The following is a 25,107-nucleotide window of genomic DNA, read 5'->3' as shown; positions in this document are numbered from 1 at the left end:
GCCAAAATGTTTGCTTCAATTATTACTCTTCTGACCTCAGAGTTTTCCTTGCAAAGGTTAATCCTCTACCTGTATTCAGTTTAATGTAGTCCCCCTTTGCTATAATAGACCTTATTCCAGTTTTCTTCTCTTGAGGTTTATTTTGTAACTCTAATCTAGCTTGTCATTCTTCCTACTGTGCTTATTTTCTCCTAATAAAATAAGTCTGCTTTCCTTCCAGACACCAGTCCATCATAGGATGAGGCCCACAGCCACTATTTCTCCTTTTGAGTATACATCTTCCTTTGGCCACCATTCCTTGAAGAATACTACTGGTTTTATGTCCCTCAACACCCTGAACAAAACTTAAAAACAGAGCTAATTCTCAAGGCTTTAGTGTGTTTTCAAGTCAGCTTGTTATTTTATTTTTCAGAGTTTCATTTTGAAACCATCACTTTTCTTTGACTAACTACTTGACTTTTCCTTATTTTATTCATTTCACTTAACTTTTATCATTAACAAATCATTAATATATACTGCCACAGACCTGTACAGATATTTTGTCAAATTAAAAAAGAACTTCCACCTGCATTGAATTTACAAAATAGGTATATATATATAAAGCTTTTTTTAGTCCATATTTAACTTATCCTGGAGCTAGCAAAAAATTATCATGGCTTTATATTGCATTATAATGATCTGATACATAACATAGTGGCTCAAAGACTCTAAGTGTATATACAAGATAGGTTGTAACTTTAAGTACCCATCTTCTTATTTCAAGTGTTTGTTTATTTTCAGTGTCAGGTAAAAGATTTGCTTAAAAGTTAAGATTCTATACAAAACACCTTGGATGTGGTTTTCTTATTATGTTTCATTACATTTCTTGAAAAAACATATGTAAAGTAGCAACTTGGTATGCTTTGTGCACTGAAAATTGTTTTTATTTTATTGTTTTAAGATTGTGAATTAAAAATAATGCAGAGATGCGTAAGGTCCACAAGCAAATTATATGAACATTTACACAGATTTCAAGTTTGGGACCAAATTTATTCATGTGATAACTATTCGCTATGTAGATCATCAAAAAGTATTCTAATCAAAAAGGCAGAAATCTTTAGGATGGGTATTTTCTCTGAAATTTCAAAAACTGGATGCAAGACTCAGGCTCATGTATAATTTTTCATCTCATGCAATTTGATCAGCAATAACTTGGCTGGTGCAATTTGTAGGCAGAAATTCTCACATCATTATTTTATTGACAAAATAAGCTATTTTTTGTTATTGGCTATTTGGTTCTTTAGAATTAGTCTTTTCAAGAGAATGTTTTCATTTTATAGCAACAGATGAACTTAGGAAGTGTAAAGGGTCAACATTATTTCCACCTGAGGGGAGACCAGCACATAAGATTGAATATGACCATAACACCAACAAAAGTTACCAATGTCGAGGAAAATCAGAACACAAACACTCAATCTGTATAAATGGAGAATGGGATCCTAAAGTAGACTGCAAAGAAGGTAATCTCTTGTGCATAATGTTTTAAAAAATGTATTATATATCTCTCTAACTCGTAAAAGTAGTATCTTTGTTCCTTCAAGGAAATTTATCTATCATTCCAAATATTTTCCATCTGCAAGGTAATTTAGAAGCTAATCAAAATACTGTGTCTAAATATTAATTGTATAATGTGCCTTAGTCAGCTCTGTGAAAAACCACTCAGAGACTTTGTGACTTTAAATTAACATCTGGGCAGTAGGTGTGCTCATTTCTACAGAAATGCCATTGTTTCTGATTTTGTGTATTACACATAAATGTACTTATGTTTATGCTGAACTATTATGTATTTATCAATGTATCTATATGTATCAATATATATATCTACTTATATATATTTATGTATCTATCTAGTCATCTATTTCTCTATTTGTTTAACTATCTTGAAAAGTCTTGAGTCATGTTTACATGATGAATTCCAATTGAATAGGTTCATTTCAATTTTCCACTTTTAATATCTGTGTTTCTCTTCTCCAACTCTATGACATCTTGACTCCCTATCCTCAATATGTTTACCAATTTCTACAAGCCTAGAATATCTAGAAAGAAGCTTCAAATCAGTAGAAAACCAGATCTACTGTCTAATATTCCACCTCATAATTCATCCTTTTATAAAGATCCTAATATAAAAATCATACAACAATAAAGCTGTATTAATGTAGAATAAATTATTTAGAAAAACATAACTATTTGGGAATTAAACAACAAGCTTCTAAATAACTGCCATGCTGATACATAATGTACATTGTATATTATGGGCTTCCCTGGAAGTTGTGCTGGTAAAGAATCCGCCTGCCATGCAGGAGACCCCAGTTCAATTTCTAGATCAGGAATATCCCCTAGAGAAGAGTTAGGCTGCCCACTCCAGGATTCTTGAGTTTCCCCGGTAGATCAGTCTATAATCTGCTTGCAGTGGGGGGGACCTGGGTTCAATCCCTGTGTTGTGAGGATCCCATGGAGGCATCCCACTCTAGTTTCTTGCCTGGAGAAGCCCCAAGGACAGAGGAGCCTGGCAGGTGCAGACCATGGGATCACAAAGAGTGAGACATGACGGAGTGGCTAAGCACAGCATTGTATATTAATCATTATATACTTATGATTGCTTGGTCTTTGTGAATTAACATTTTATAATTATAAAATATTTCTTACTTTTTGTCATGCACCTTGTCTGAAAATATATATTAGCTTATTAAATATAGTTACATTACAACAATTTATTATTTCATATGATGAAGGAATTCCCAACAAATTTCAAGGAACTCATGTTTATAAATTAATAGCAAATATAAAATTAAAAGAACTTGCTACACAACTGCATCTTTAAGGAAACAAGTAACATTTACAGGTAGTGAAGTACATATGTTCTACAGTTTCTTCTAGAAACTTTATAATTTTATGTGAGTATATTTAAGTATGTTATCTATCTCATGTTAACATTTGAGGATTGCATAAAGTAGGAGTTGATTTTTTATGGATGGATTGTCAATTATTTTAAGAATATGTGTGGAAAAGCCGTTGAAGTGAAAAATCTGTTAACTATGAAAGTGTTGATTTATTTCTCAACTTTCTATTTAGTCATTCAACTATCTTCACTGTTGCCAAATTACCTTTGTAACTAGCTTTTTAGCAGGCTGAAAGTCTGATAATAGTCTCCAAGTATGTTCCTCTCACTCAAAATTACTTTAGTTATTTTGGTTTTGAACATAGAAATTTCAGGGGAGACTTACAAATTTTGATAAAATGTTGGGTTGTATATCCAACGGGATGACTTTGTAATGAGAAAAGAATTGTGGACAATTGGCATCTTTACCATATTGAATTTTGAATTCATAAACATGGTATGTCTCTATTTATTTCTGCTTCAATCTTTCCAGACATACAAATAGGCTTCCTTGGGGGCTCAGACAGTAAGAATCTGCCTGCAATTCAGGAGACCCGGGTTCAATCCCTGAGTAGGGAAGATTCCCTGGAGAAGGGAATGGCTACCCACTCCAGTATTGTTGCCTGCAGAATCCCATGGACAGAGAAGCCTGGCAGGCTGCAGTCCATAGAGTTGCAGAGAGTTGGACACGATTGAGCACACGTGAGATCTGATATCCAGTTTGCTTCTTCAAAAAATTCCCTTGATGAAGAATTCAGTTTCTTTAATAGGGAGTATGCTATTCACATTTTCTACATTGTCTTATCACTGTGACTGTTGCATTTTTCAAGAAATATCTCTATTTTACCTAACTTATGAAACTGATTGATGTAAAATCATTTCTAATAGTCACATAACATTCTATTTTTCTTTTAATCCTATAGTATATTGGGTAATCTCACCTCTTTCATTTTTGGTATTGAGAGTTGTTTCCCTCCTTTATTTTGTGAATAGAGTTTTGTTTTTCAAAGTTATTATTTTCAAATTAACATTTTTAACACAGTTTCTTCCATTTCCTCTCTTGTCTGATTTTTATCTTGTTAATATTCATGATTTTTAACTTTCTTAATTTTCTGTTTTCTCTTTTCTATTAATCTTTCTCAATTTTTTCTCTCTTGTGGACTTAATTTTCCTTTTTTCTGATCACTTCATTTTAATTTTACTCTCTCATTTTTTAAGATAAAAATGATAACATTGATTCAAACCATCATGCTTTTTAAATCTAAACCTGTAAAACTACCTTTTTTTACTTCTGAGTATTGCTTTACCTATGTAAAACTACCTTTTTTCACTTCTAAGCATTGCTTTACCTGTGCCTCAAAAATTTACAAATATATATAAATTTTATTTTCAATTAACTGTATGTGAAATATTTTCTAATATTCCTAGTGGCTTCTTTGACGTAACAGTTGCTTAGAAATGTGTTGTTTAATTCTCACATATTTATGATTTTCTAAATAACCCACTCCATTAACAGTAATACTGTGGTATGATTGTTATCTAGAGAGCTGCATATATTTACTGTACAGAATTTGGTGATTATCATCGGTGATTACATAGATAATTTATTCTTATTGATTTCTAGTCTAATTCCCTTGTCATAGAACACACTGTAAATTTTTAATATTTTGAATTGTATTCTTTCTTTGTTGCACAGCATATTGTCTATCTTTGTGATGTTTCCATTTCATATAAAGTATATGCATATTCTAGTTTCTAGATCAGGTTAACATTGTTCATAGTGTTCTAAAATGTACCTGTATCTTAAAATAGCTTTTTCTAGTTGTTCTATCCATCAGAGTAGGAATGCTCTCAGAATTGCTGACAAGGGGTGTGGATTTGTCTATTTCTTCTGTCAGTTCTGCCCATCTTTGCTTCGTGTATTTGGATATATTCTTAGATACATTATATATTTTTAATGGCTTAGTCCTTGTGAATTACCTTTTTAATATTTATAAAATAGGTCTTCATAGTTTTCATAATATGCCTTCTCTGGAAGTCCACATTAATTTATTGAAATATAGCTAATTAATTTAAAACACCTGATTATTTTCATGTGATAAAAGAATTCCTAATCAATTTCATGTAATGTGTCCTCAAATTATTCTCTATTAATTAAAAGCAATTGTAAATTAAAAGAAATCTAGCTAAACAACTTATTCACTCATATCACAAAACTTGGAAATTAAAAAAAAAATTTGTCTGTGATTTACTGACAGAAAATATGTTAAATTAAGTAAAATGAAAATTGTATACTTTGGAATCTATGGTGTACAGCAAAAATCAAAGATATGTATAGATTAAAACTTGCTTTACAAAAAAATGGACTTAAGTAATGGATAGTACAATCTCGAATCTAGAAAAGAACATATATCCAAAGAACATAGAAGGAAAGAAAAACTAAAATTAAAATGTCAATTTTTATAATAAGCTAAAAAGTATAAATAGCTGATTTGCAAAATATTCAGTTTATGGGGAAATGTAGTGTATAGACTAACTTTTGCAAGACTTTTAACAAAATCATTAGGACAAAAATGTTTAAACATCAGACATAAAATAAATTATTGAAAATACATTGATAAAAATGTCAAGAGTTAAAACAGAAATAAGATAAATATTTCTGATGAAACATAAAATATTCCAAGTCTTCCCTGGTGGCTCTGATGGTAAAGAATCCACCCAAGTTGCAGGAGACCTCGGTTCGACTCCTGTGTTGGGAAGATCCATTGGAGGAGGGCAAGGCAACCCATTCCAGTATTCTTGCCTGGAGAATCCAGAATCCCCATGGACAGAGGAGCCTGGCAGATTATAGTCTATGGAGTCACAAAGAGTTTGACATTACTGAATGACTAAGCACAACACAGAACACAAAATACTCCTATTGACTTAGATCAGAATAGAAAATCTGATGATATTACTATGATGAATAAAGTGTATTCAGTCAAATATGTCCCTGAATTTAATACAAAATGTTGGCTCCCTGAAAGGATTTATGAGTTTCCAGCCTATACTTGCAGAGTGTTTCTAATGAAATAGAAACGAAGTGTGACAGGAGAAAGCAAAACCAAGGAGTCATAAAGCGCTCCAAATTCTTCCAGGTGTATTCATGCAGTCTTCCCTCAGTTGAGCAGAACAGGTTTTGTCTTCAGATTATGAATTGGATATTTGAGGTATCTTTATTTGATGGACTCAGACACAGTTTACAGAGGGATCTTTTATACCCTCTGGTCACATAGAAAAAGCCAGGCTTGCTAATCTGTTAAAGAAAGTGCATTCATCAGTGTATATATGGTTTAACAGTGCAGGCAAGCTAGTGAATTGTACCTCCAGGAGAGTACTGAACTGTAAACAATACACTCTAAATCCCAGTGAACCTATCTAACTCTTACCTTGTTCAAGAATTAGCATCACATTAATAGTTTATTAACTAAATGTAGTTTCTCATCTAGCTAATCAACTCCCATGGTAGAAAAATTGGTGAGGGCTTCAATCCAAGTCCAATATATCTGATCATGAAAATCTAAAAAAAAAAAAAAAGAGAGAGACCCTGATAACAGTTTTTCCTCAGTATCTATAACTGAGTGAGCAGTTCAATTAGGGCATCCTAAAGGTTAGAAAAAAAAAAAATCCGTTTTACCTAAATCATGCAAGATTGAGCACAGGAAGAATAAAAGGAAGAAACTAAGACCATGAGACAATGAACCAAATGTGATATACTGAAGTGCTAAACAAGCTTAAGAGTATAATTACAGAGTATCATATTATTTGATCATTTATGATATAACATTAGAGCTTTCTGTTTATTGAAAAATTTTCCTTTAATATTTGAACTTATGCTTTTTAATCAAGAAATCTAATTTTAATATTTTCAGAAGCACAAATACAACCATGCCCACCTCCACCTCAGATTCCCAATGCTCGCGATATGACAACTACAGTGAAATATCAGGATGGAGAAAAAATATCAATTCTATGTAAAGAAAATTATTTAATTCAAGATGCAGAAGAAATTGTGTGCAAGGATGGGAGATGGCAGTCAATCCCACGTTGTATTGGTAAGTAGTACATGCACAAGTTTGTTTAAAATATTCTTTAAAGAAGATTAATACTCCTCTAACCTTTGTATCCTTCCATGGTGGCTCAGTGGTAAAGAAACCTCTTGCAATGCATGAGGTGCAGAAGATATGGGTTCGATCCCTGGTTGGGGAAGATCCCATGGGGAGGAGGGTGGCAACCCACTCCAGCGTTCTTGCCTGGGAAATTGCATGGACAGAGGAACCTGGTGGGCTAGAGTCCATTGGGTCACAAAGAGTTGGACATGACTAAGTGACTGAGCATGCACGCAATCTTTGTATGGATCAGCAAGATGAAAACCTCTCTGTCTCTTCCATTTATCTTGAAACAGTAAATCACAGTTTCAGTTATGAACTGATGAACACTCTTTCACTTATGATGTGAAACACACACAAACTCCTTGGACTACTGTGCAAATAACAGGTAAAATTTATGTTTATGCAAATTTTATTCCTAATGATCAAAAGGGCAAGAACGAAGGGACAACTGGGCTACCCAGCCTGGGAGTCATGGTCCTGAAAAATAAGCCCCCAGAAATTCTGACTTAGAAGGCCAGAGTAACTTGTGCAGAAGAAAGCCAGAGGTCTTTAGGAAACAGAGTTTCTTCTGTTCTTTAAAGGCATGCAAAATCTCCCATACTCTGTGTCCCAGTGAAGAGGCATCAATGGGAAAGAGGCTTGGGTTAGACTAATTTGTTTATCTTTGTGAAACTTCTAGAGAGATAGGAGACAACTGGGATCATAGATACTGGTGACAGCCATCATGAGAGACAAGTACCACTTTAGAGTTCTCCCTAACACACACATACATAGCTTACTAGCACCAGAGGCTTAACAGCTCACCAGCATGATACCACCAACCCCCGACTCCATGGGGCTCCACAGCTGCAACACCTGCATCTCACCCTGCTCTTGGGTGTGATATCACCAGCTCAAGTATGCTTAGGCCCCGAAGCCAGCTCCATCAGCAATTCATCCTGCCTATGAGTGGGCTGGCAGCCACCACATGAGGCACAGTCTGTCAGCCACCTGGGGAGGAGGTGGGATCCTTGCCTACCAGTGCACCCAGAGTAGTTGGCATTGACACAGCAGAAGGGCACCCCTATAGCATCTAGATCTGCTGCACAGATCCTACAGAGGGGACCATTCTGTTGGGCCCCATAGACTTTTGCATAAGACCACTTCTCTAAGAGCAGGAATACACCTAACTCTTAGAAATAAACACAGAGTTACGTAAAATCAGGAGACAGAGAAATGCATTCCCAATGAAGGAATAAGACAAAATCTCAGAAAAGTCACTAAACAAAGTTAAGCAAACTACCCAATAAAGCATTCAAGGTAATGACCATAAAGATGTTCAGTGGACTCTAGAGAAGAATGAATGAAAACAGAATTTTAAGAATAAGAAAATATAAAGAAGGAATAAACAGTGCTGAAGGATACAACAGCTGAAATGAAAAACACAGTAGAGAAAATCAATAGTAGATTAGAGGATTCAGAAGAATGGATCAGAGATCTGGAAGACAGGGTAGTGGAAACTTCCCAAACAGCATAGGAAAAAGAAAAAAAAAAATTATAAAATGAGGATAGGTTAGCAGACATCTGGGACAACTTCAGTACCATTCTCATTATGGGGATCTAAAATAGAGAGAGACAGAGACTTACTTGAAGAAATAATAGCTAAACTTTTCTAACCTGGGGAAGGAAAGAGACATTCAGGTCTAGAAGTCAGACAGTTCCAAAGAGAGATGACCCTGAAGAGGTCCATACCAAGGCATATTATCATTTAATGGAAAAAAAAATAATGTTGTTGTTCCAAAGTAAACAGCAATGGGATCATACTTATCAATAAGTAGCTTAAATGTAAATGGGTTGAATGCCCCAACCAAAAGACAAAGACTGGCTGAATGGATACAAAAACAAGACCCCTGCCATCTAAAAGAGACCCACCTCAAAACAAAGGACATGTACAGACTGAAAGTGAAGGGCTGGAAAAAGATATTTCATGCAATTGGACACCAAAAGAAAGCAGGAGTAGCAATACTCATATAAGATAAAATAGATTTTGAAATAAAGGCCATAAAAAGAGACAAAGAAAGATACTACCTAATGATCAAAGGTCAATCCAAAAAGAAGATATAACAATTATAAATATATACACGCAGCCAACATAGGAGCAGCTTAATACATAAGGCAAATGCTAACAAGTATGAAAGGAGAAATAAACAATAACACAATAATAGTGGAAGATTTTAATACTCCGCCCACTCACACATATGGACATGTCATCCAAACAGAAAATTAGCAAGGAAACACAAACTTAAATGATACAATGAATACAATTAGACCTAATTGATATCTATAGGACATTTCACCCACAAACTGTACATTTCACCTTTTTCTCAAGTGCACAAGGGCCATTCTCCAGGATACATCACATCATGGGCCATAAATCTAGCCTTGGAAAATTAAAAAAAAAAAAAATGAAATCCTTTCAGAGATCTTTTCTGATCACAATGCAGTAAGATTAAATGTCAACTACAGGAAAAAGAAATTAAAAATACAAACATATGGAAGTTAAGTAACACAATTCTTAATAACCAACAAAATAATGGAAGAAATCAAAAAGGAAATCAAAATATGCGTAGAAACAAATGAAAATGAAAACACAACAACTGAAGACATATGGGAATCAGTAAAAAGAATGCTAAGGGGAAGGTTCATAGCTTTACAAGCCTGCCTCAAGAAACAAGAGAAAAGTAAATAACCTAATTTTACACCTAAAGCAACTAGAAAAAGAAGAACCTCAGGGATAGTATAAGGAAGGAAAGCATAAAAATTGGGGCAGAAATAAATGAAGAAGAAACAAAGGAGATGATATCAAAAATCAACAAAATTAAAAGCTGCTTCTTTGAGACGATAAATAAAATAGAGAAACCATTAACCAGGCTCATCAAGAAAAAAAGGGAGAAGAATCAAATCAATAAAATTAGAAATGAAAATGGAGAAATCAGAACAGGCAACACAGAAATACACAGGATGACAAGAGACTACTATCAGCAACTATATGCCAATAAAATGGACAACTTGGAAGAAATGGATGAATTCTGAGAAAAGTGTAACCTTCCAAAACTGAACCAGGAAGGAAGAGAAAATCTTAACAGACCCATCACAAGCATTGAAACAGAAACTGGAATCAAAAATTTCCAGCAAACAAAAGCCCAGGACCAGACGGCTTCATAGGTGAATTTATCAAAAATTTAGAGACAAGCTAACACCTATCCTTCCCTGGTGGCTCAGAGCGTAAAGCATCTGCCTGCAATGTAGTAGACCTGTGTTCAATCCCTGGGTGGGGAAGATCCCTTGGACAAGGAAATGGCAACCCACTCCAATACTCTTGCCTAGAAAATCCCACAGACGGAGAAGCCTGGTAGGCTACAGTCCATGGGGTCACAAGGAGTTGGACACGACTGAATAACTTCACATTCACTTTTCTTTTCAACACCTATCCTACTCAAACCCTTTCAGAAAATTACAGAGGAAGGTAAACTCCCAAACTCACTCTGTGAGGCCAACATCACTTTAATTCCAAAACCAGACAAAGATGCCACAGAAAAAGAACACTAAAGGCCAATATCACTGATGAACACAGATGCAAAAATCCTTAACAAAATTCTAGCAATCAGAATCCAACAACATATTAAAAAGACCATACATCATGACCAAGTGGGCTTTATCTCAAGGATGCAAGGATTCCTCAATATTCACAAATCAATCAATGTCACACACCACATTAACAAATTGAAGGAAAACAACACATATGATTATCTCAATAGATGCAGATAAAGCCTTTAACAAAACTCAACATCCATTTATGATAAAAACCCTCTAAAAAGAAGGCATAGAAGGAACATACCTCAATATAATAAAAGCCATATATCATAAACCCACAGCAAACATTATCCTCAGTGGCAAAAAATTGAAATCATTTCCCCTAAAGTGAGGAACAGGACAAGGGTGCTCACTCTCAATACTACTATTCAAAATAGTTTTGGAAGTTTTATCCACAACACTCAGAGAAGAAAAGGAAATAAAGGACTCCAGATTGGAAAAGAACAAGTAAAACTTTCATGGTTTGCAGATGACATGATCCTCTACATAGAAAACCCTAAAGACACCATGGGAAAATTACTAGAGCTAATCAATGAATATAGTAAATTTGCAGGATATAAAATTAATACACAGAAGTCCCTTGCATTCCTATACACTAACAATGAGAAAACAGAAAGAGAATTTAAGGAATCAATCCCATTCACCACTGTGATGAAATGAATAAAATACTTAGGAATAAATCTACCTAAAGAAACAAAAGACCTATACATGGAAAGCTATGAAACACTGATGAAGGAAATCAAAGATGACACAAATTGATGGAGAAATATACCATGTTCCTGGATTGGGAGAACCAATATACTGAAAATGAGTATACTACACAAAGCAATCTATAGATTCAGTGCAATCCCTATCAAGCTCCAACGACATTTTTTCACAGAACTAGAAAAATTATTTCACAATTTGTATGGAAATATAAAAAAACCTCAAATATCCAAAGCAATCTTGAGAAATAAGAATGGTACTGGAGGAATCAACCTGCCTGACTTCAGACTATACTACAAAACTACAGTCATCAAGATCGTATTTTACTAGTACAAAGCCAGAAATATAGATCAATGGAACAAAATAGAAAGCCCAGAGATAAATCCATGCACCTGTGGACACCTTATCTTTGACAAAGGAGGCAAAAATATACAATGGAGTAAACACAATCTCTTTAACAAATGGTGCTGGGAAAAGTGGTCAACCGTCTGTAAAAGAAGGAAACTAGAACACTTTCCAACACCATACACAAAAGTAAATTCAAAATGGATTTAAGATCTAAATGTAAGATCAGAAACTATAAAACTCCTTGAGGAAAACATAGGCAAAACTCTCTTTGACATAAATCACAGCAAGATCCTCTATGGCCCACCTCACAGAGTAATGGAAATAAAACCAAAAACAAGCAAATGAGATCTAGTTAAATGTAAAAGCTTTTGCACAATGAAGACAACTCTAGGCAAGGTGAAAAGACTGACTTCAAAGTGGGAGAAAATAATAGCAAATGAAGCAACTGACAAACAACTAATCTCAAAATCATATAAACAACTCATGCAGCTCAATACCAGAAAAACAAATGACCCAATCCAAAAATGGGCCAAAGCGCTAAACAGACATTTCTCCAAAGAAGACATACAGATGGCTAACAAACACATGAAAAAATGCTCAGCATCACTCATTGTCAGAGAAATGCAAATCAAAACCACAGTGAGGTACCATCTCCTGCCAGTCAGAATGGCTGCTATCTAAAAGTCTAATGCAGGAGAAGGTGTGGAGAAAAGGGAACCCTCTTACACTGTTGGTGGGAATGCAAACTACTACAACCACTATGGGTAACAGTGTGGAGATTCTTTAAAAAAAAAAAAAAAAAACTGAACAGATCTGCCATATGACCCAGCAATCCCATTACTGGGCATACCCATTGAAAACAGAATTGAAAGAGACACATGTAACCCCAATGTTCGTCATAGCACTGTTTACAATAGCTAAGACATGGAACCAACCTAGATGTTCATCAGCAGACGAATGGATAAGAAAGTTGTGGTACATATGCCCAACAGAATATTCCTCAGCTATTAAAAAGATTGCAGTGGAATCAGTTCTAATTAGGTGTATGAAACTGGAGCCTATTATACAGAGTGATATAAGTCAGAGAGAAAAACACCAATACAGTATATTAATGCATATATATATGGAATGTAGAAAGATGGTCACGACGACCCTATATGCAAGACAGCAAAAGAGACATGATATAAAAACAGAGTTTTAGACTCTGTGGGAGAAGTCGAGGGGGGGATGATTTGAGAGAAAAGCATTGAAACATGTATATTGCTATATGTGAAATAGATCACCAGTCTAAGTTTGATGCATGAAACAGGGCACTCAAAGATGGTGCACTGGGACAACCCAGAGGGGTTGGATAGGGAGGGAAGAGGGAGGGGGGTTCAGGATGGGGTACACCCATGGCTGACTCATGTCAATGTATGGCAAAAACCACCACAATATTGTAAGGTAATTAGCCTCCCATTTAAATAAAAAAATAATTAATAGAAAGTTGTTGTTCAGTTGCCAAGCCATGTCCAACTCTTTGTGACCCCATGGACTGCAACATGCCAGGCTTTCCTGTCTCTCACCATCTCCCAGAGTTTGCCCAGGTTCATGTCCATTGAAATGGTGATGCCACCCAACCATATCATTCTCTGTCACCCTCTTCTCCTTCCAGAGGAAAGGCAGTAGTTACCTACAAGGAGACCCTTACAAGTATCAACAGCTTCTGAAGAATATTTTTTAGGTCATAATGGACTGGCACAACATATACAAAGTAATGAAAGGAAAAAACTTGCAGCCAAGACTACTGTATCCAGGAAAAACATATTGAAACCATAGTGTGATGTCCCTTCACACCTGTCATAATGGCTACCATGAAAAGGACAACATCAAGTGTTGTCAAAGATGTGGAGAAAAGGGGATCTTTGTGCACTGTTGGTGGGATTGTAAACTGGCAGAGTTGCTATGAAAAAGAATGTGGAATTTCCTTTAAAAATTAAAAATAGAACTGCCATATGATCCAGCTATTCCACTACTGGGTATTTATTCATAGGAACCAAAAACACTAATCTAAAAAGATATATGCACTCCAATGTTCATTGCAGCATTACACACAATAACCAAGGTTTGGAAGCCACCTAAAGAGTCCACTGATATATAAATAGATAAAGAATGTGTTTTATATATACGCATGATATGAACTACGACCAAGCCATAAAATATGAAACATTTCCATTTGCAACAACATGGATGTGTCTAGGATGTATTTATTCTAAGAGATGTAGGTCAGATAGAAAAAGACAAATGCCACATGATGTCACTTATGTGTGGAATCTAAAAATAAAACAAAAGGAAAACAGGCTCATACAGATACAGAAAATTAGTGAGTTGTTGCAAGAAAGGAGGAGGCGGTTGGCATAGTAGATAGAGGGGATTTTGAAGTACAAATTCCAGTTATGTAATAAGGAAGCCAGAGGGATGTAATATACAGCATACAGAATATGGTCAATAATATTGTAATATATGTTAGGACCTATTGTTACTAGATATACTGCTAGTCATTTTATAATATATGTAAAAGTAAAATCATTATGTAGCCCATTTGAAGCTAACATACTGTTATACATCCAACATTTCAATAAGAAATTCATTTCAAAAAGGATTAAGGGGCATATTGAACAAGTAGTAGTAGCATAGTGTTTATGGAGACAAATAGCTTGCAAGTTTCAAATATCTGTTAGTTTTAAAATTCTGTAAATTGTTCTGAGTATTCTTTTTATTCTTATTTTAAAATCCAAAGTAATATTTGATTATTTTAACATTTTTAATTTAAAGATTGTATTTGTACTTTACTCTTTGACCTCTGTACTTCATACAGAAAAAATTGGATGTTCTCAACCACCTCAAATAGACCATGGAACCATTAACTCATCTAGCTCTGCAGAAGAAAGGAGAGAAATACATGAACAAAGGCTGTATGCACACGGCACAAAGTTAAGTTATACTTGTGAAGAAGGCTTCAAGATATCTGGAAATAATGTGATAATATGCCAAATGGGAAAGTGGAGCTCTCCACCTCAGTGTGTAGGTGAGGACACTAGGCAAACCAAACTCTATTTTCAGTACCATTCATTAAAACTAATCAATAGGTCATTTATATATTAAAATAAAATGTATATATTTATACATCAAATCAAATTTGACATATAAAATTAATCATTTTTGTTATTAATAATTCCATTAGTTCTATAGAGAATCACTTTTCAATCTGGCAATTATTTTGTATTAACACCAGATGTGCAATAAAATTAAACTTAACTATTTATATTAGTAAACCTATTTATATTCCTATCTATTTAAGTTTCAAAAAAGATGTCTTTTGTCTTTCCTAAAATGTCCCTTTTAATTTCTTACAATACATAGTACTTTTCCTAAGTGTGAAGTCTCAATGAGTTTTTCTTTTATTACTCATGATTGTTTAGAGCAGCACTGATGTTTTCTTTCATATATTGGTAATTTCAGTTTCAATTTATTGCTCAAATGGACACACCAGACTGGTAATTTTAAGAAAAATTTGTGCACTTTCCTCCCATGTCATGGAAGTTCCTGTATAATGATTTATTATTTTCAAGTAAAACTACCAAATATGTTGACCAGTACATCAAATTAAATTTCCAAGTTAGCAAAACATGAAATCATTCTTTCATTTCTTCCCAGGACTTCCTTGTGGACTTCCACCTTATATTCAGAATGGTGTTGTATCTCACAAGAAAGACAGATACCAATATGGAGAAGAAGTTACTTACAACTGTGATGAAGGGTTTGGAACTGATGGACCTGCATCTATAAGATGTTTAGGAGGGGAATGGTCTCATCCACAAGATTGCATAAGTATAGTATTTTTCCTTTTTTTCTAAAGCTGACAAATATCTTTTAATTCAAAGCATAAATGGCCAAATATGAAATTAAGCAGTAATTCTAGAATTTAACAAGGTATCTATGAAGAGTTCTGAATTCTGGTAGAGGATTAATAACCCTAGAAATAATAAAAGTTTGATTTGTTGTTGTAGTTCAGTCATTCAGTCATTTCTGACTCTTTGCAACCCTATGGACTGTAGCAAGCCAGGCATCCCTGTCCTTCACTGTCTCCTGGTGTTTGCTTAAACCAATGTCCATTGAATTGGTGATGCCATTCAACCATCTCATTGTTTGTTGTCCCCTTCTCTTCCTGCCCTCAATCTTTCCCAGCATCAGGGTCTTTTCCAATAAGTTGGCTCTTCATATCAGGTGAACAAAGTATTGGAGCTTCAGCTTCAGCATCAGTCCTTTGAATGAATATTCAGGGTCGATTTCTTTTAGGATTGACTGCTTTGATCTTGCAGTCCAAGGTACTCTCAAGAGTCTTCTCCAGCACCATAGTTCAAAAGCGTCAATTCTTTGGAACTTACTGTCCAACTCTCAAATCATACATGATTACTGGAAAAGTCATATCTTTGGCTAGGTGGAGCTTTGTTGGCAAAGTGATGTCCCTGCTTCTTAATATGCTGTTGAGGTTTGTCATAGCTTTTCTTCCAAGGAGCAAGTGTCTTTTAATGTCATGGCTTCAGTGACCATCCACAGTGATTTTAGAGCCCAAGAAAACGAAGTCTGTCACTGTTTCCAGTTTTCCCCCATTTATTTGCTGTGAAGTGATGGGACCAGATGCCATGATCTCCATTTTTTGAATGTTGAGTTTTAAGCGAGCTTTTTCAGTCTCTTCTTCCACCTTCACCAAGAGGCCCTTTAGTTCCTCTTTACTTTCTGCCATTAAGGTGGTGTCATCTGAGGCATAGCTGAGGTTATTGGTATTTCTCCTGGCAATCTGGATGCCAGCTTGAGCTTCATCCAGCCAGGCATTTCCCATGATGTACTCTGCATTTAAGTTAAATAAGCGGGATGACAATATACACCCTTGAAGTACTCTTTTTCTAATTTTGAGCCAGTCAATAGACCATATATGGATCTAACTGTTACTTCTTCAACTGCATAGTTTTCTCAGGAGAAAGGTAAGATAGTCTGGTATTCCCAACTCTTCAAGAATTTTCCACAGTTTGTTGTGATCTACACAATCAAGTGCTTTAGTGTAGTCAATGAAGCAGATGTAGATGTTTTTCTGGAATTCCCTTGCTTTTTCTGTGATCCAATGGAGGTTGGCAATTTGATAACACTAAACTATCTCTTTCACATCATTTTGGGTTCAGTTTGAACATCCTCTGATATGCATCTCAGATTTCTGGTCTCTGTTCCTGTACTATGGTTGAACTCTGCTCTTGTCACTACTCAATTTGCTGTTTGTTAATCATTTCTTTGTAATATGCAAATTTCTAAGACATTTAACATAACTCAGATCAGATCAGATCAGATCAGTCACTCAGTCATGTCCGACTCTTTGTGACCCCATGAATCGCAGCACGCCAGGCCTCTCTGTCCATCACCAACTCCCAGAGTTCACTGAGACTCATGTCCATCGAGTCAATGATGCCATCCAGCCATCTCATCCTCTGTCATCCCCTTCTCCTCTTGCCCCCAATCCCTCCCAGCATCAGAGTCCTTTCCAAGGAGTCAACTCTTCGCATGAGGTGGTCAAAGTACTGGAGTTTCAGCTTTAGCATCATTCCTTCCAAAGAAATCCCAGGGCTGATCTCCTTCAGAATGGACTCGTTGGATCTCCCAAGGGACTCTCAAGAGTCTTCTCCAACACCACAGTTCAAAAGCATCAATTCTTCGGTGCTCAGCCTTCTTCACAGTCCAACTCTCACATCCATACATGACCAGAGGAAAAACCATAGCCTTGACTAGACGGACCTTTCTTGGCAAAGTAATGTCTCTGCTTTTGAATATCCTATCTAGGTTGGTCATAACTTTCCTTCCAAGGAGTAAGCGTCTTTTAATTTCATGGCTGCAGTCACCATCTGCAGTGATTTTGCAGCCCCAAAAATAAAGTCTGACACTGTTTCCACTGTTTAACATAACTCAAGGTAACATATTTTGATAAAAGCAAAAATAGAAACATTCATTATTTAGGTGGGCTGTCATTGGAGAAGAGAATTTAAATTTCAGAAGTATGCAACTCTACCTCTTAAAATGTCACCATTCCCATGTTGTATTTTTGATAATATAGAGACAGTCAATGTGACTAAATCAAGATTTCTGACATTTGTCTCAAGGTATAAGAGAAATGCTGTAAATATTCATTGGTTTGATATGTAACTATTTATTTTCTGTAATATAATCAGTGGTTGCTATGAATCTTTAAAGTTGTACTAAACAAATGCATATTCTTTTTTCTTTCAGGCACAAATTGTGTTAATTTGCCCACCTTTGAGAATGCTGTACTCATATATCAGGAGAAAGATTTCTATAGGTCAGGAGAACAAGTGGCTTTTAAGTGTCTATCATATTATCAGTTGGATGGATCTAATACTATACAGTGTATTAAGAGCAAATGGTTAGGAAGGCCAGCATGCAGAGGTACTTTGGTAAAATTTTTAAATTTATATAAGTATCTGAAATAATATAATAGAAAATTATAGTAGAAAATTGCCTCCACTATCATTAAATGGACATAGATTACTTTTAGGCCAGGTCAAAAGCAGTTTGTGCCTGAACATAAAAAGGAATGGACTTGTGTTCCCAGTGTTTGGTGTTGTAGCCCAATAGTTCTCAAAGCACAGTCGTGACAGAGCATTCTCAGCACATTCTGTAAACAGTTATATGCAAGCAGATTCACAGGCTCACTCAGACTTGTTGAATCTAAACCTCTGGGGTTGCAACTCTGACAATGTCTTGATGATTCCCAAGGAATTCTGTGTATATTTCAGTTTAGGAACCATAGCTACAGTCTCTTGTAGTTACAGCCTCTTCATCCCCTGAATCATACTGAGGTATGCACATAATTGATGGTGATGTCCTTAGCATTTGCCCCAAAATACCATTAAAGTATAGTTTTTAAAATTTACACTTTTTTTTCTATTATTTTTCCAGATCTTCTGTTCAAATCTTTAATTAATCATCTTTTCCTTGCAACTAGAGTATTCTTCAGAGTATGTTAATTCTTGATCAGGTCTCTAAAGAAGAACCTACTGTGTTTATTTTCTGAAAGGCCCTAAAGTTATATCTCATAAACAGGATGAATGTAAACCAAATCTTGATGTCAAATGATGTTTTTATTATGTTTTGTTTATGGTTTATAAATTCATTTTGAATTTATATACTTTATAATTTTTATTTTACTAACTTCAAAAAGAGATTTCCAGGAAAACATTTTTTTCAGCGCCTTAAAATTGTGTATCACTTTTCTAGTGAAGTATAGGGGAGAGATTTAAGATACAGAAGTTTAATTCATGCTGAAAAATATTGCTTTATTTCCTTTCCCTTAACCTTACCTATAAACTGATGACAATTAGCAGTCTTTCATGACAGATTAACTGTTGAATCAAAACAACCATGGAATATATTTGACATCCTATTTCCTCCTTGCTGTTCATGATAATCATTATATTAGAGATACTTTTTTATCTTTCTATTCAGATGTTTCCTGTGTGAATCCACCTCAAGTGGAAAATGCTATTATACACAATCAGAAGTCTAGATATCAGAGTGGAGAGAGAGCACGTTATGAATCCATTGGGAATTATGACCTTTTTGGAGAGATAGAAGTCATATGTTTGAATGGAATTTGGACAGAACCACCTCAGTGTAAAGGTAGAGTATCTTACTCACCCTGTCCACCCAATTTAGAGAATATAATAACAAGATATATTGAATCAAAATTAGGATGAAGTAGCCTTTCTGGAATAATTTTTAGTTGCAAAAAAAAAATGGTGCTGAAAATCCAGTTCTTTTGTGGTCTGAATATGTAATCTAACATGTTTATTGTATGACAGTGTTGACTAGATTTGAACTGTTGGAATCATGGGACATTTCCTGTCTTAAAACATTAAGATAGTCAGTTGTTCTCTGAAGATAAGTGTGTAAAAGATACTATAGTTACATTTAACAGCCCAAGAAATTCCACTTTGAGACATGGAATAAGCAGCTGGGGCCTGATCACAAAATCTGACATAGATGTGGGCAGCTGTACCTATGGATTATATTTAAAGGTAGATTACTAGCTGAGTTCCAGCAGAGCTATTTAAAATCCTACAGGATGATGCTACAAAAGTGCTACACTCATTAGGTCAGCAATTTGGGAAACCCAGCAGTAGTCACAGGATTGGAAAAGGTCAATCCTCACCTATTCCCAAGAAGGGCAGTGTAAAAAATGTTCAGATCACCAGACAATTGCAGTCATCTCCCATACTAGTAAGGATATGTTCAAAATCCTCAAGCTAAGCTTGATGTGAATAGCTGATTCATTGGAAGGTTGAAGGAAGACAGAGAAGAGGGTGACAGAAGATGAGATGTTTGGGTGATATCACCGATTCAGTGGACATGAACTTAGCAATTCTGGGAGAGCTCAGGGACCTGGAAACCTGGCATGAGCAGTCTGTGGGGTCACAAAGTGTTAGACACGACTTGGTGGCTGAACTCATTCAGGAAATGAGTGTACACATAAAAATAAAGAGTCTGAACTTGGTACTGGGACAATTCAGTGTTTAGAGATCAGAGAGGATGGGAATCCAAACCAAGAAGTATATTCAGTTCAGTTCAGTCGCTCAGTCATGTCCGACTCTTTGCGACCCCATAAATCAGCACGCCAGGCCTTCCTGTCCATAGCCAACTCCCGGAGTTCACTCAAACTCATGTCCATCGAGTCAGTGATACCATCCAGCCATCTCACCTCTGTCGTCCCCTTCTCCTCTTGCCCCCAATCCCTCCCAGCATCAGGGTCTTTTTCAGTGAGTCAAATCTTCGCATGAGATGGCCAAACTATTGGAGTTTCAGCTTCAGCATCAGTCCTTCCAATGAACACCCAGGACTGATCTCTTATGGATGGACTGGTTGGATCTCGTTGCAGTCCAATGGACTCTTAGGAGTCTTCTGCAACACCACAGTCCAAAAGCACCAATTCTTTGGCACTCAGCTTTCTTCACAGTCCAACTCTCACATCCATACATGACCACTGGAAAAACCATAGCCATGACTAGACGGACCTTTGTTGGCAATGTAATATCTCTGCTTTTCAATATACTATCTAGGTTGGTCATAACTTTCCTTCCAAGGAGTAAGCGTCTTTTAATTTCATGGCTGCAATCACCATCTGCAGTGATTTTGGAGCCCCCAAAAGTAAAGTCTTACACTATTTCCACTGTTTTCCCATCTCTTTGCCATGAAGTGACAGGGCCAGATGCCATGATCTTCGTTTTCTGAATGTTGAGCTTTAAGCCAACTTTTTCACTCTCCTCTTTCACTTTCATCAAGAGCCTTTTTAGTTCCTCTCACTTTCTGCCATAAGGGTGGTGTCATCGGCATATTTGAGGTTATTGATATTTCTCCTGGCAATCTTGATTCCAGCTTGTGCTTCTTCCAGCCCAGCATTTCTCATGATGTATTCTGCATATAAATTAAATAAGCAAGGTGACAACATACAGCCTTTTCCTATTTGAAACCAGTCTGTTGTTCCATGTACATTAGCCACTTCTAATTTTTCGAGTTAACTTTTGCCTGGTTTGTAATTTTTGCAATCTCCAGTTGAATATGTTTTCATGTTTGAAGAGACTTTTTTTTTTAAAGACAACATACAGCTGAGTCTTGTTTAGGTGTCTACCCTGCCATTTTCAGGTTTTTAATTGATGTGTTTAGGACCATTTATATTTAGAGTGACTTATTATCTATTAAGGACAGTCTGCCATTTTCTTATTTGTTTTTGTGTGTTTCCTTCAATTCTCAATGTTTTTCTTTTCTTGACTTCCTTGTGGATTTTTTTTCTTTTTTTTTTTTAAATTTTATTTTATTTTTAAACTTTACAAAATTGTATTAGTTTTGCCAAATATCAAAATGAATCTGCCACAGGTATACATGTGTTCCCCATCCTGAACCCTCCTCCCTCCTCCCTCCCCATACCATCCCTCTGGGTCGACCCAGTACACCAGCCCCAAGCATCCGGTATTGTGCATCGAACCTGGACTGGCAACTTGTTTCATACATGATATTATACATGTTTCAATGCCATTTTCCCAAATCCTCCCACCCTCTCCCTCTCCAACAGAGTCCATAAGACTGTTCTATACATCAGTGTCTCTTTTGCTGTCTCGTACACAGGGTTATTGTTACCATCTTTCTAAATTCCATATATACGTGTTAGTATACTGTATTGGTGTTTTTCTTTCTGACTTACTTCTCTCTGTATAATAGGCTCCAGTTTCATCCGCCTCATTAGAACTGATTCAAGTGTATTCTTTTTAATGGCTGAGTAATACTCCATTGTGTATATGTACCATAGCTTTCTTATCCATTCATCTGCTGATGGACATCTAGGTTGCTTCCATGTCCTGGCTATTATAAACAGTGCTGCGATGAACATTGGGGGTACACGTGTCTCTTTCAATTCTGGTTTCCTCAGTGTGTATGCCCAGCAGTGGGATTGCTGGATCATAAGACAGTTCTGTTTCCAGTTTTTTAAGGAATCTCCACACTGTTCTCAATAGTGGCTGTACTAGTTTGCATTCCCACCAACAGTGTAAGAGGGTTCCCTTTTCTCCACATCCTCTCCAGCATTTATTACTTGTAGAGTTTTGGATCGTGGCCATTCTGACTTGCATGAAATGGTACCTCATAGTGGTTTTGATTTGCATTTCTCTGATAATGAGTGATGTTGAGCATCTTTTCATGTGTTTGTTAGCCATCTGTATGTCTTCTTTGGAGAAATGTCTATTTAGTTCTTTGGCTCATTTTGTGATTGGGTCATTTATTTTTCTGGAATTGAGCTGTAGGAGTTGCTTGTATATTTTTGAGATTAATTGTTTGTCAGTTGCTTCATTTGCTATTATTTTCTCCCATTCTGAAGGCTGCCTTTTCACCTTGCTGATAGTTTCCTTTGATGTGCAGAAGCTTTTAAGTTTAATTAGGTCCCATTTGTTTATTTTTGCTTTTATTTCTAATATTCTGAGAGGTGGGTCATAGAGGATCCTGCTGTGATGTATGTCAGAGAGTGTTTTGCCTATGTTCTCCTCTAGGAGTTTTATAGTTTCTGGTCTTATGTTTAGATCTTTAATCCATTTTGAGTTTATTTTTGTGTATGGTGTTAGAAAGTGTTCTAGTTTCATTCTTTTACAAGTGGTTGACCAGATTTCCCAGCACCACTTGTTAAAGGGATTGTCTTTAATCCATTGTATATTCTTGCCTCCTTTGTCAAAGATAAGGTGTCCATATGTGTGTGGATTTATCTCTGGGCTTTCTATTTTGTTCCATTGATCTATATTTCTGTCTTTGTGCCAGTACCATACTGTCTTGATAACTGTGGCTTTGTAGTAGAGCCTGAAGTCAGGTAGGTTGATTCCTCCAGTTCCATTCTTCTTTCTCAAGATTGCTTTGGCTATTCGAGGTTTTTTGTATTTCCATACAAATTGTGAAATTATTTGTTCTAGCTCTGTGAAGAATACTGTTGGTAGCTTGATAGGGATTGCATTGAATCTATAAATTGCTTTGGATAGTATACTCATTTTCACTATATTGATTCTTCCAATCCATGAACATGGTATATTTCTCCATCTATTAGTGTCCTCTTTGATTTCTTTCACCAGTGTTTTATAGTTTTCTATATATAGGTCTTTAGTTTCTTTAGGTAGATATATTCCTAAGTATTTTATTCTTTCCGTTGCAATGGTGAATGGAATTGTCTCCTTAATTTCTCTGTTTTCTCATTATTAGTGTATAGGAATGCAAGGGATTTCTGTGTGTTGATTTTACATCCTGCAACTTTACTATAGTCATTGATTAGTTCTAGTAATTTCCTGGTGGAATCCTTAGGGTTTTCTATGTAGAGGATCATGTCATCTGCAAACACTGAGAGTTTTACTTCTTCTTTTCCAATTTGGATTGCTTTTATTTCTTTTTCTGCTCTGATTGCTGTGGCCAAAACTTCCAAAACTATGTTGAATAGTAATGGTGAAAGTGGGCACCTTTGTCTTGTTCCTGACTTTAGAGGAAATGCTTTCAATTTTTCACCATTGAGGATAATGTTTGCTGTGGGTTTGTCATATATAGCTTTTATTATGTTGAGGTATGTTCCGTCTATTCCTGCTTTCTGGAGAATTTTTATCATAAATGGATGTTGGATTTTGTCAAAGGCTTTCTCTGCATCTATTGAGATAATCATATGGTTTTTATTTTTCAATTTGTTAATGTGCTGTATTACATTGATTGATTTGCGGATATTGAAGAATCCTTGCATCCCTGGGATAAAGCCCACTTGGTCATGGTGTATGATCTTTTTAATGTGTTGTTGGATTCTGATTGCTAGAATTTTGTTAAGGATTTTTGCATCTATGTTCATCAGTGATATTGGCCTGTAGTTTTCTTTTTTTGTGGGATCTTTGTCAGGTTTTGGTATTAGGGTGATGGTGGCCTCATAGAATGAGTTTGGAAGTGTACCTTCCTCTGCAATTTTCTGGAAGAGTTTGAGCAGGATAGGTGTTAGCTCTTCTCTAAATTTTTGGTAGAATTCTGCTGTGAAGCCGTCTGGACCTGGGCTTTTGTTTGCTGGAAGATTTTTGATTACAGTTTCAATTTCCGTGCTTATGATGGGTCTGTTAAGATTTTCTATTTCTTCCTCGTCGAGTTTTGCAAAGTTGTACTTTTCTAAGAATTTGTCCATTTCTTCCACGTTGTCCATTTTATTGGCACATAATTGTTGATAGTAGTCTCTTATGATCCTTTGTATTTCTGTGTTGTCTGTTGTGATCTCTCCAGTTTCATTTCTAATTTTATTGATTTGATTTTTTTCCCTTTGTTTCTTGATGAGTCTGGCTAATGGTTTGTCAATTTTATTTATCCTTTCAAAGAACCAGCTTTTGGCTTTGTTGATTTTTGCTATGGTCTCTTTTGTTTCTTTTGCATTTATTTCTGCTCTAATTTTTAAGATTTCTTTGCTTCTACTAACCCTGGGGTTCTTCATTTCTTCCTTTTGCAGTTGTTTTAGGTGTAGAGTTAGGTTATTTATTTGAGTTTTTTCTTGTTTCTTGAGGTATGCCTGTATTGCTATGAACTTTCCCCTTAGGACTACTTTTACAGTGTCCCACAGGTTTTGGATTGTTGTGTTTTCATTTTCATTCATTTCTATGCAAATTTTGATATCTTTTTTGATTTCTTCTGTGATTTGTTGGTTATTCAGCAGTGTGTTGTTCAGCCTCCATATGTTGGAATTTTTAATAGTTTTTCTCCTGTTATTGAGAT

At 35.7% G+C, this 25,107-nt stretch overlaps 2 protein-coding genes across 5 annotated transcripts in view; both read left to right on the top strand.

Annotated features, from left to right (window-relative positions):
• Positions 1-25,107, top strand: part of LOC113906361 (complement factor H) — a 385,541-nt gene that overhangs the window by 142,692 nt on the left and 217,742 nt on the right. The gene's annotated exons all lie outside the window — the stretch shown is intronic.
• Positions 1-25,107, top strand: part of LOC113906542 (complement factor H-related protein 1-like) — a 75,340-nt gene that overhangs the window by 37,496 nt on the left and 12,737 nt on the right. Inside the window, exon 5 of the mRNA XM_027564836.1 lies at positions 19,303-19,476. Within this exon, the coding sequence (XP_027420637.1) occupies positions 19,303-19,476 (174 nt within the window). The remainder of the gene's footprint in view (positions 1-19,302; positions 19,477-25,107) is intronic.

This window comes from Bos indicus x Bos taurus, chromosome 16, assembly GCF_003369695.1.
Source record: "Bos indicus x Bos taurus breed Angus x Brahman F1 hybrid chromosome 16, Bos_hybrid_MaternalHap_v2.0, whole genome shotgun sequence".
In the NCBI taxonomy this organism is placed as follows: Eukaryota; Metazoa; Chordata; class Mammalia; order Artiodactyla; family Bovidae; genus Bos; species Bos indicus x Bos taurus.
The sequence above is the reverse complement of the archived record's forward strand: the minus strand, read 5'-3'. Positions and strand labels throughout refer to the sequence as shown.